A 12,655-nucleotide genomic window follows, 5' to 3' on the forward strand; every position below is an offset into this window, starting at 1 on the left:
TTACAATTAATTAAAGAAAATAATTAAAAGTATGCGAGTGAGTAACTACACAAGTTCCATATTATTGAAGCAAACATGAAAGAAATATGAATAGCAGTGACCAGAAATGTGCGAAGTGGTATTCTATTTTTATCAGACAATAAATTAGATTTCTTAGTCGATTTTCGTTCGTAATTTTCTAAAATGTAACGGTAATGGAAAGTATCCTTTCCACTTTTTTATTTAAAAAAAAACTGACATTTTGTGGATACATTCAGCAAAAATGTGACTATAAAGTGAAGTTTATTAACTTTCGGTTGGTTGGAAAACTTATCGACCAATCAAAAGTGTTTCATAACCCTCTGGTATATTGTCATGTGAGAGGGCGGTAGACGTATACTATATGTTAACCTGATCGACATTGTGATCATGTATCTACTTGTAACAGCTTGATTCCATCGACCAATGATCACATGATTAATTTAAATTCATTCCTGATAAGAAATAGAAAGAAAAACGCTCGAGAGAGACCAAAAACCTCACACACCTTACAAAATGATGACGTATATTTAACTTTACCTTTTAAGCAGTTATAAGCAGTTCATTCGGAAAAGGGATACTATGGGGGGGGGTGTCTAATTACCCTCTGCATTCCTGCTTTGTTATACCTCTGAATTGTCTTAGAATGGACTCTTCTTTCAATGTATTCATTAACTGTGAATCAATTGAATAGGTTTGCATACCATTTGGTATGCTATGCATATAGTATTCTACTATAGTATAGGCTTCGATGCCTTTCCGTTGGTTCTGTGTTACCTGAGTGCAAGATGTACACGACAGTCAGTGCAGAAAAGAAGAAGAAAAACCAAAAAACAAAAGAAAAAACTCACACATAAGAAAAGTGTTTTAGAGCTCACCCTATTCTTTAATTTCTCCAAACGAAAGCATGGCCAGGGTTAGTGTAACAACAGCATGAGGTCTACCGTCACCGAAATTACAAATACACATCTCAAACACAAAAACACAAGTAAAAGTACATGGGCTATATAAAAATACAGGCAGCTCGAATCAAGCGCCCTCAGTAATTTATGATCATGTCTTAGTAGGTTATTTTGCATAGTATTACTTTACTGTCATAATCACGCCAGTATGAAACAACCAATCAGGTTACTAGATACAGTGTTAGAGAAGGGCAACAGTAGCTCGACGCCTACAGACTGTCTGATTTGTGAATTGAAGTTATTTTAGAATTGTTACATTTGCCCAAAATGTATAACGTGTATACCTTCGCATTAGTTGAAATTTAATTGTTTCTCACGAGTTATAATAGTAAGTTAATTATTATGCTTCATTATAGCTGAGAGATGTCACGTGACACTACATGCTGTTTATACCCCGTTTATTTAATGTACCCGCCGAACGTAGTTAGTATTGTGATGTGACGTAATTTTAGAAAAAAAAAGCCTTTGTATATTCATATAATATATATATATACATATATATATATATACATATATATATATATATATATATATATATATATATATCGGCCGCCCCTCCTGGCCCCCACAACTCGTTATTTTTGGTATGCTTTTACGATAGGAACTCTTTGATAGTATAAATCATTTGTAATTCGAGTGTTATCTGTAAAAAGTAATAGAAACAGCTGGAGATTTTATAAAATTAGAGAGTGTGAAGTATATATTATTCAAGTGATATTTTATTTCTTTTAGGGTACCTGCATCTTAAGTGTATTTGTCAAAGTTTGACTTTTGACTGGTACAGCAGGATCCCGACTTGTTATATGGTACCTTATATGTGCTTTCACCGTTAATCCATATTTATTACCGAGGTTGGAAGAGAAAGACTAGTTCTTATGTGTGCAGGTTCAATGATTTACGTCTAAAAAGTAACTCATTTATTTGCAGCTTTGTTGATTTCCTAAACTTTTCGGTCATCCTAAACTCCGCCTGATCATTGTAAGTATTAAGATATATTATAACGTTATGTTCTCTATTGCAATATTTAGGGTACATGCTATATTTACTGCGAGATTTATAGTCAAAATGGAAGTCATGAATATGTCTGTTCAACCGCAAATACAGGAAATTATACATTACATACATACGTAAATATTGCTGTTTCATATGCTAATTTTATAAATTGTCTTGTTCATCAAACAAACTTAAAACGAACGACTGAATTTTAAAATATAACAATATAGAGAATCTCAAGTTTCTTCCTTTAAAACAGATGTAATGAACAGGCTACCCTATTGATAAGATATATGTATTTTGATCTTTCACCAGTAATAATTTGCTTATATTTAATTCAGCCGTTTACTATATTATGATTACTTTCTTCAGAAATAATGGAATCCTTTCTTTGGATAGCTGTGATGTTGAATATTCTGTCGGTAACGTCTTGTATTTCATATGACAGTTATAGCTACGACTACATGACTGTTGAATGTCTTGATTTCGAAGGTAAGCGAAAACCTAACTTTTGTGTATTCTCTTGGAAGTCAAACTGTGTACTTTACTACAGGCAGATATGTGAGGTTTTGTCAAGGTTCATGATAACATCCGCCCCTCCCCCTCCCCTCCCCCTTCCCCTCCCCTTCCCCTTCCCCCTCCCCAACAACCCAACTGCTTTGTAACGTCTTACAGAAGAAAAAAAAGGTTTCGGGCGTGGAGGGGGTGGGTAAGTTTTGATAATTGTATTTTCACCTGGCCTTAGATGCAATTTGGTGCTCCAAATGAGATTTTTTTTCTCATTTGGAAATGAAAAAGGGGTTTTCTGACTTGCGAAGCGGGGGGGGGGGCGGAATGATACTTCCGCCCCTCCACATTTTTCACTGGGGGGCTGGCGCCCCCCAGACCCCCGGTTCCTACGCCCTTGGTAGAAATAGTTTTATAGTAAAAACAAACTTCATCGAGAGAGTATGCGGTCATTGCAGAGGTACATTGTGAGGAGAGGACTTTGGTTAGGACATCCAACCAGATAATTTGGAATACAGAGTTATTAAATTTGAATATTTGAAGTTTATTGTTTTCATTATTATTCTTTTCCTAAGCTAAAGTCGATCGGGACTCGATTGAGGTTCATGCTATCGTGGTCAGCTCTTACGAAACATCTTCGAAACCTGATTGGAAACTAATGTACAATATAACGTGGGCACCTCCTGATGAAGAACGTACGTCATATTAAGATTTTTAGTACTTATATTAACATTATCATTTAAGGTAACAATTTAGCTTATTAAAATGTTTTTCCCATTAAGATAATGTACAAATTACAGGAAGAACATACAAACATAGGTAACAACGTTTGAAGAGGGCTTTAATTCCCCATACTTGCAGGTTAAACTGACAAGTATAGCCTAAATGTGTACAAACCTTCAATATGTATTACCATTGAAAGAAAATAATGTTAAAGAGAAGTTAGCTTTTTAGGAAACTTGTTGCCCTGATTCCATAAAATGCCAGTAACTGTTGGTTTGTCCATGTATATTGTAACTATCTGTTTCTTGTATAATTACTACCTTATTGAACAGTGTTGCGCTGGGCGGTCAAACGTACAATATTATCTGTAAGACTATATGGTTATGCTAAATGAATTATTCCCACAAATTTCCACAACTTGGAAAGTAACCTAGCTTATTCTCCATATCCGAATCTGGTCTAAAGATTTTTATTATCATCATATCGGTAAAATAACCAGCTCATTGCATCTCTTGTGGTCCGTAAGAAAACAGTGCAGCAAGGATACTCATGTATACCAATCTAACGCTAAAACTACAACAGTTTAACTGGAAAGATTGAAAATGATTATCATGGAATACCTGCAACCAGCAAGTTTAATCAACACATCTATGAAATTCTTTCAATCTTGCTTCAGCCAAAGTGAATTAAAGCGTAAGATATCCTGTGTCGCGACATGAATATTGCTTTCTCCCTATATAAACAGCATGTCATTATAGGGAAGAGTGACTGTTATACATATACCGCATCAGTATATAGGCCAGTATTCGGAACGGTTGCAAGTTATTCAGTTTACAGAACTCTTTAATAATCCAATGATGATATTTTGCGTCGTCTGGTAAACATCCATGTCAACAAACATCTGAATTCTATAAAGAACTCTCTGGTATTAAAGAGTCTATGCTAAAAACACAGATTCAATTTAAAATGCTTGCATGGTTTGATAGTGTGGCAGTAACATTGCTTGTTGAAGTTTGAGTATATATACGTATACGTATAACTATATAAGGTGACAATCTAGCAATTTTATGGCATATACTGATGACAACACTTACAAGCTGCTCTGATATGGAGTTCCATTCTATTCAATACTTATAATATTGGTCATAATGTATTCATATTTGGTTATATATATACCAAGTCGTATTGCGCAATATTTACTCCGCAATTTGATGACCTCCACGCCATCTGTTTATAAATTTCTCGTTTTTAGATGAATATAGCTACAAAGTTAAGTTACAACAGAGGGAATCTGACAACCCCCTGACACGATGGGTGTTCTTTGACTGTCAGGATTATCCAGAGGATGCACACGATGTGGTATGAAATCCATCCATCCATCCATCCATCCATCCATCCATCCATCCATCCATCCATCCATCCATCCATCCATCCATCCATCCATCCATCCATCCATCCATCCATCCATCCATCCATCCATCCATCCATCCATCCATCCATCCATCCATCCATCCATCCATCCATCCATCCATCCATCCATCCATCCATCCATCCATCCATCCATCCATCCATCCATCCATCCATCCATCCATCCATCCATCCATCCATCCATCCATCCATCCATCCATCCATCCATCCATCCATCCATCCATCCATCCATCCATCCATCCATCCATCCATCCATCCATCCATCCATCCATCCATCCATCCATCCATCCATCCATCCATCCATCCATCCATCCATCCATCCATCCATCCATCCATCCATCCATCCATCCATCCATCCATCCATCCATCCATCCATCCATCCATCCATCCATCCATCCATCCATCCATCCATCCATCCATCCATCCATCCATCCATCCATCCATCCATCCATCCATCCATCCATCCATCCATCCATCCATCCATCCATCCATCCATCCATCCATCCATCCATCCATCCATCCATCCATCCATCCATCCATCCATCCATCCATCCATCCATCCATCCATCCATCCATCCACCCACCCACCCACCCACCCACCCATCCATCCATCCATCCATCCACCCACCCACCCATCCATCCATCCATCCACCCACCCACCCACCAACCCCATCCATCCATCCATCCATTTCAATTCCTCTCTCCATTTACTTTGAAACAACAACATACATTGATTTATGTAAATTTGATAAAACTACCCATTACGGAAGGTGATATATTTATCCTTATCCCATAAATTTTGATTATACTTTGCTTTAACTAAATTTAGTTAGCTTTTCACTTTTGTAAACCCATGTTGTCAGACACATTTATTTGTACATCTTTCATAGTTACAGATAACGTCCATGACTATAGATAACAAAAGCACGGTATAACAGGCAAACTGTTACCTTCATATTTAATTCAAGTGCACATGATGCATGTATAATCTACTTCCGTGACAATTGTCAAAATAAAAACTTTGATAATATCACGGAGAAACCTGTGGTAGGTATGACGGGCAGCGAAAATCAACATGCTGTTTGAAAACTAATCATGCGCTGAACATTTTGGTGAAAAGTCATATTGCGTTGAGTTAATTGACTGAGGGGAAGAGTGGTCATACGCGGGGAGGGATAGTAATTTTGGGTGATATAATTATATTCTAAAGAAATACAATCAGCTGTAATAATACAATTTAACAATATTTATCTGAATAGTTTTATTTCATTTCAGATGGAACCTTTCTTCGTAACTGAGGCCTTATTTACCCATGAGAGTTTGTTTCAGGTAAAAATATATATTTATTTGATTCGTATACCTTTATGGGATACAATAGCCAATACTGTTTGCTAATTCCTATAGCTGTTTATACGGCCTTCCTACAGAGAACTAGGGTATACGACGCCCTCCCTATTATGTTTACCTCTGAACGGCAACTCAGCGAAGGGGTGGGGTGAAGGGGGGGGGGGTTCGCTCTCTACGTAGTGTATTTTATGTTAGGGGTAGGACTGCTTAATGTCGAAAAAAAGAATTGCCTTCCCAGGTCGATTCTCATGGGGCTATATATTTAAACTTATACTCTTTACTTAATACATAGTTTAATTATTTACGTTGTTTTGTCGATATTAATTTGAACAGACAAATTTTATATAATTAAACGAACATTACAACTAACTATATCGAATTTGAAAGCTAAATCCACAACAAGACTAAAAGGAAAGTAAAGCTTTTGAAGATCGTGTTAACTTGATGAGTTTAGTAAAGGATTGATCTGGCTAAAATAATTCTTCTCAAGATTAGGAACAAAGTATTAAATGCGGATTTATGATAATAATAATAATAATAATGATAATAATAATAATAAAAATCAGCAGCAGTTATTTTACGACGCTTAAGCGACCCCAAATGTGGGAGAACCCCGCAAGGGCTTATGGATTACAATTTACACGTCGGTGGCTTCCAATTCAACATTTTAACTCAAATTTGGAATCTTATCAATTTAGAAAGTAATTTCAAATGGGAAAACTGTAGATTACGCTTGGATGAAACCCCCATTTTACTATGACCCAGCCGGGTATCGAACCCGGAACCCTGCCGATCGATAAACCTCATTGCTTCTTATGCCACCGCCTTTATCTATACTCGACCACAGCCCCAGTTGCTAATTTCATCTAGCAATGTGTGATAGTTTCTGTAAATGTATCCTTGTCGCTGAGGCAACGGCAGTCAGTTTTCTATATAAGGACAAATTATTTACTAACAGCAATGGTATACATTTTCTGTTTCAGGTTGTTCCGATTTACGAAGATAGTCTAACAACCAACTTTGCGTCTTATATTACATTCGAGACACCAGGTGAGCTCATGATGGGCTGATTGCGTGGGGGTGGGGGGTGCATAGGGTTATTGGGAAAAATGTCATTAAGTTTGTAAGGCCTTAAAAAACTTAATTCTTCTTTTTCCTTGAACTATTGTAGCCTATAATCTTTATTGATAGATCTTTATTGAAGGACAGCAAATACATATATCAATTGGACTATGTATGATAGCCTTTATCATTATTGATATATTTTAATTGATATATCTATTAAATACATATATCAATAATTTAAGGACAGTTTTCCTCTTAATTCTTCTTACACAGATTGCTATAGGAGCACCGGTGATACAAAGTTTTGCGCTAACCAGAGTGAGTAATAAAAAAGGAGTTGTTCTAATTATGAAAAATGGCACCTTTATAGGCTAACCCCAAACTGGCCGAAGAGACTAGTGCACCCATATCCCAACCCCCGTTCAACCATATCCCAACCCCCGTGCACCCATATCCCAACCTCGTACACCCATATCCCAACCCCCGTGCACCCATATCACAACCCCCGTGCACCCATATCCCAACCCCCGTGCACCCATATCCCAACCCCCGTGCACCCATATCCCAACCCCCGTGAACCCATATCCCAACCCCCATTTATATTATTTGCCGGTCCTATTAACATTAGAAATTTCAATATGTATCTAAAAGCAATCATACTAACTTGCAAACTACTGTAAACTGGTACCGAACCAACTGGAAAATTCTCTTTGATACGTCACAGGTGTGTGGCTCTCAGGTGCCCCTGTTGACCTTCATCTTGTTGACGTCATCAAATACGTCACTAATGATACAATAGTGCCATCATTTGAATGGTCAGATCCAGTCCAAGTAAACCCTGCTTCGAATATCGTGATGTTCATGGTAACAGTGGAATCGGAATCCGGAGAACTTTTGATGTCACGTGTGGTGCGCCGTGTGCAAAAGGTAAGTATAACGATAATGCATACTGTGCACGTAACAAGTTGGGTATATCAGGCCTAACATGTATAGCAGAAATTCTTTGGTGTGTGCAGTATATATGTCTGTGGCATATTACTGACAGGTGTACTTGTAAATTGAAATAATAACTTATCCAGAGAGGCCAATTTAAGGATGTGTCCTGGGAGAGAGAAACGGTTCAGTTACCGTCGTGAACACATCTTGAAGAAAGAAATGTTAAATGCTGACTAAATGGTTTGGCTTGCCTTGCTATGTCTAGATTTCTTTTCATCCCGGTTGACAACGAACCACTTGCTTCCTTCGTATTCCTAGTGTTTTATAGTCCGCATAATTTTGCAGTATTTTGCTAATTCACTTTGCATGGACTGCTTTGCGATGCCTTATAGTTCTCGTTTCTCTTCTTGATTTTGGGTTTCTCTTAGTTTGTCAAACCTTAATTAATTAAGCGTTGCAAGTATATCGGAAAGTTTATAGACTCTGCTGAGTCTACGCAGCGACTCGGATGAGTCTCCCTACATAAAAATACGAAAATGCTACGGCTGTTATATTTTCCTCCCCTTTCTACATACGCCGTAGATGCCGGGGCGCGATCACAGGAGGTACGAATCACACACAGGCGCAATCACAGAAACGAATCGCTCATAGCGTGATGAATAGTAAGGATCGACCCAGCGCATTTGGCAAAAACAAAAACTGGCCGATACGCCTTAAGAAAGGCTAGATAGTTTATACTCATTAACGATGATTTTTTCAATGTTTAGTTTGCAAGAACTAATTTTCTATGTCCCGCTTTATGACGACAGTAGAAATTGCCGAAGAAATCATAGCAAAGTCTTACAATTACTTATTTATGTCTTTCTTATACGTGAAACGTTATCGTAATTCTTCACCCAATATTAAAGGTGGAGACCTACAACTGGATGGCGCTATATAACATTACTGATCACGGGATAATTCAGGAAGGCCTCTGCTACAAACTCAAGGTATACATAGCATAACTTTAACATACCAAACTTAATTTCAAATTCAACTTTCACGTTGTGTATATATGACGTAATCATTATTTATTAATTAACTATGGATTTGCAATGAATACCAATAAAAATACTAACCTGCCCACAAACGACAAAACGATAGTGGCATAGTCTACCTAAAGTTTACGGATGATCTGTAAATAACCGCAAGTAAAGGTGTGACATGTTGTATAGGCATATAGTAAATGAATAAGGAAATTATATTATTCATGGAAACTTAATATGTTCCTTAAGTCTAACAAAAATGGTGATATTAGATATAAACTTCAAAAGATTGCAAAGAGAACGAGAAATAATAATATTGTATAGCTTATGTAATTATAGGAGGTCTGTGTTGGATGATATGAGTTTTTTAAAGCAGTCAAATGATTGTAACTAGATATGTTCATCTTCTTGTCAAATATGACAGAGTGGTATAGCCGTATTAATATGACATAACTTCGTTTAAAGCAAAATATACATTTACCGTCGTATTGGTTAATACGTGCATTGAATATATACACACAAACCAATTACAAGATAACTATAATAGTATATATAGATATATACTATCCGGAGTATATTTGGGGCTCTCATTGTTTCGATTACTTCAAAGGTCATGCCCTTTCTGTCCACTCATGGTCAAGGATCCGAGCTTTTGATGGGCTACACTTCCGAAATATTATTTTGGACGGACGTGACTAAAGTCGTTTATAATGGTATGTAATGTATAATCGTATGTCTTCAGTCTGACAAAACCATGGGGAAGAAGGTGTTATTATTGTTAAAGGGCCACAACTGCATGATGTTACGTAAGAGAATCATATAGGATTAGTATGCTGTTGGTAGAATAGTTCGGAGTTAAAAGTTGATTTTGAAGAGGACCAGCATACGGCACTACACCTTCTTAGTTAAAGGGAGTGAAGACTCGCGCACAAAGAAACGTCTGATGCCGGTAACCTGACCAAGTTTCGAATGACGAGTAACAGATGTGTTAGACACCACCATCGATCCCAGAAAATACACACACAGCTTGCTACCGTCGGTAATTATACACTAGTACACAGTCAATACATGCACCTACGGTCAATACCCACAACACAGTGTACATAGCAGCGATGGACATCTCAGGTCCAGATAATAGAAACAAGGTATCACGTTTCATTACTGTCTGCATTTTGTAGCGACAAGAAGAAACTTCACTTGCAAGCAACGGAAAGTTGACTTTTTTCAGAGGGCGGCACATGGTTTGGGGCGAGTCTTCAATGCCTTTAAGGTCAATAAATACGCTGATGCACTGAAGTGCAATAATTATCACTACCTATGCAAATGTCATGTATGTCAGAACTGAACTCTATGTTCGCCACCGCCAATTATTTAGATTGTTTGTTTTAAAGGTCAAAACTTTTACTTCAGTCTGAGTTTATTGCTCTACCGTCTATAAACCATGACGTGATGACCAGGGCGGCTAACGCGTCGGTCTCGTAAATATCGACGGTTCGAACGTTATGTGAGTGTACGATGTATAGACCTCAGCGGCACTTTGCGCGGTGTGAGTCGTGTATATACATGCAATGTCATATTGGTAACTTCTTAAGGTGTTCGTGCAGCTAAAAGGTCTTTACAAGCGCTATGAAATAATTTATAAGTTCACAATATGCTTAATCAATTTCATTATATGTTACAAAATGCGAAAACTTGAACTGTCATTATTTCGGAAATCGTCAATGCGAATTGAACATTAAAATTCTAACCGCGTTCAATTCTTTGATGAACTGGCTCGCTTATAAAGTTCAGAATTTGAGTTTCACCTCTGAACTATCCAATTCATATATGCATGGCGCGGTGGCCAAGTGGCTAAGGCGTCGGTCTCGTAAACCGAAGATCGAGGGTTCGACCCCCTCTCGTGCCTGAAGTTTTTCTTTTTATGTTTGTTAAGAGCAGGCCGCCACTATATATGTAAATGTTGTACATGCATTGAGCAGTTTTGTATACTTGAAACTGCTTTGTTCAAAGAAATTATCGAGAAACTGCATATACAGAAAACGCGGTCACTTGTCGGCTGAATGGATATGGAGAGGATATGTTTGTATTGTCGGCTAAAAAAAAATGATATTGCTTTACTCATATATAGATGCAGTATACCAAATTTGCCATGCAATATGCCAGTAAAGCAAAAACACGTAACTCTTCGACTATTTAACTTACGTTCAAACTGCATTTCATGACGTCACATTTTTATTATTATCTCTATAATCTTGCAAATATAATTGAGCCGATGCTTTCACGAGAATGTTCGGTGTCATCAGATGATCTAATCAATTGTTTACTATTGTTTCCATCTTGTAACAGTGCCATCGTCATCGTCTTCAAGTAACAGCGAAAACCAATCCGATGACACTAGTGGCGGGAATTCTTGCTAATCAAAATTGTTACGTCGCGGAAGAGTGTATAAGAGTCGTTAAGCAAACGGGCCTTTACGTGTGTTACCGAAGATAACATGGACTTTGAATGTTAACAATTTCCCACTATATGAATCTGCGATCAAGATTGTATATGCCTTAAAATATTATTGCAATAGGGCCAAATGCTTGTCAGTTTAAACATTTTTTTTTTACCGTAAGTCGAATATTATAGCTTCAAACGGAATGTTGAATGGCATATATTTGACCTGCCTCACCGAAATAGTGTTATTCGAGCTGTTCTGTATACAAATTTATTCTACTGTATAGCCTGAAATCTATGATTTGGTAAGATACACATTTGTATGTAATCATATCGCAATTTTTAAGAAATGTCATATGACTATGTGGTAAAGTCATGTTTTACTATACCTGCATGGATTCCGGGAATTGTACTAGATATGTCAATACATGCACAAGCAGAGCAATTTAAATGAGTCAGCCGAAAACTAACGAATGTACTCCCAATTTGTATGAAACGTGATATATACCGTTACGATCATTTGTACATTATCTTAGCTTCTGTTATTGTTATTTCTATAGTCTCTTAGCAATTAACCTATTTCATCAGGTCACCGTGGTAGTCTTATACACGCGGTATTACATAGAGTTTTCAACTGGCAAATGGGCTGATTGATCGGATATGGTTAATTGTTAAAATTATTTCTCTTCGCTTGTTTCAGGGAGTAGTTAGATTATTTAAAAAGAGAAATTAAACACAGTGTACGGTTGGTTTCGAAAGTGCCATCTTACTCATTATTTGATGTTGATGTGTTTTTTATTGGTTGCATTTTCGTTAGTTTCTCGCCTGAAATATATATATGATAACCATGACTGTATATAAGCACATTATACTTCATACTAACGGTACCGTATATACTAGTCAATTAAGTGGTGGGTTTTCAATATTATCATTAGTTTTAATTATATTAATAATATAATTCATAAAATGCAAACAATACCAAACGTCAATATTGCATATGAACGTTCAGATGAACTTTTCAGCTGGAACGTCTGAAGACTTTTTAGAAATTGAAATGATTTTTTTTCCACTCCATGGGCTATCATTTAACTAGCATGGTTTACAGTACAATTGGAGGCCACCCCACGTAAAAGTTGCAATCCATAAGCCTTTCCGGGCTCTCCCACAATCGTGGTCGCTTAATTAAGCGTCGTAAAAATAACTGCCTGATGA

The 12,655-nt window shown here is 37.1% G+C and overlaps 1 protein-coding gene, 1 long non-coding RNA gene and 1 other non-coding gene across 3 annotated transcripts in view; 2 read left to right on the plus strand and 1 right to left on the minus strand.

The window, feature by feature from the left end:
• Positions 1-1,033, minus strand: part of LOC139979120 (uncharacterized) — a 94,688-nt gene extending 93,655 nt beyond the window's left edge. Inside the window, exon 1 of the long non-coding RNA XR_011797088.1 lies at positions 897-1,033. This is a non-coding gene — a long non-coding RNA (uncharacterized lncRNA). The remainder of the gene's footprint in view (positions 1-896) is intronic.
• Positions 1,034-1,566: 533 nt separating this feature from the next.
• LOC139979116 (uncharacterized) lies at positions 1,567-12,647 on the plus strand. The gene is made up of 11 exons (XM_071989805.1): positions 1,567-1,958; positions 2,346-2,465; positions 3,056-3,175; positions 4,456-4,562; positions 5,907-5,960; positions 6,962-7,028; positions 7,317-7,361; positions 7,768-7,970; positions 8,888-8,968; positions 9,615-9,717; positions 11,351-12,647. The coding sequence occupies exons 2-11, from the start codon at positions 2,351-2,353 to the stop codon at positions 11,419-11,421; spliced, it is 966 nt and encodes a 321-aa protein (XP_071845906.1). The 5' UTR covers positions 1,567-1,958; positions 2,346-2,350; the 3' UTR covers positions 11,422-12,647.
• Positions 10,838-10,910, plus strand: Trnat-cgu (transfer RNA threonine (anticodon CGU)). The gene has a single exon. It is a non-coding gene; the product is annotated as a tRNA-Thr (tRNA).
• Positions 12,648-12,655: the final 8 nt, after the last annotated feature.

The sequence above is a fragment of the Apostichopus japonicus genome, chromosome 13 (assembly GCF_037975245.1).
Source record: "Apostichopus japonicus isolate 1M-3 chromosome 13, ASM3797524v1, whole genome shotgun sequence".
NCBI lineage: Eukaryota > Metazoa > Echinodermata > Holothuroidea > Aspidochirotida > Stichopodidae > Apostichopus > Apostichopus japonicus.

Coding starts and splice junctions, on each gene's coding strand:
- LOC139979116 (XM_071989805.1), top strand. CDS start 2,351: ATGGAATCCTTTCTTTGGATAGCTGTGATGTTGAATATTCTGTCGGTA. Junction 4,563..5,906: donor CAGAGGATGCACACGATGTG/GTATGAAATCCA, acceptor ATTTCATTTCAG/ATGGAACCTTTCTTCGTAAC. Junction 7,971..8,887: donor TGGTGCGCCGTGTGCAAAAG/GTAAGTATAACG, acceptor CCAATATTAAAG/GTGGAGACCTACAACTGGAT.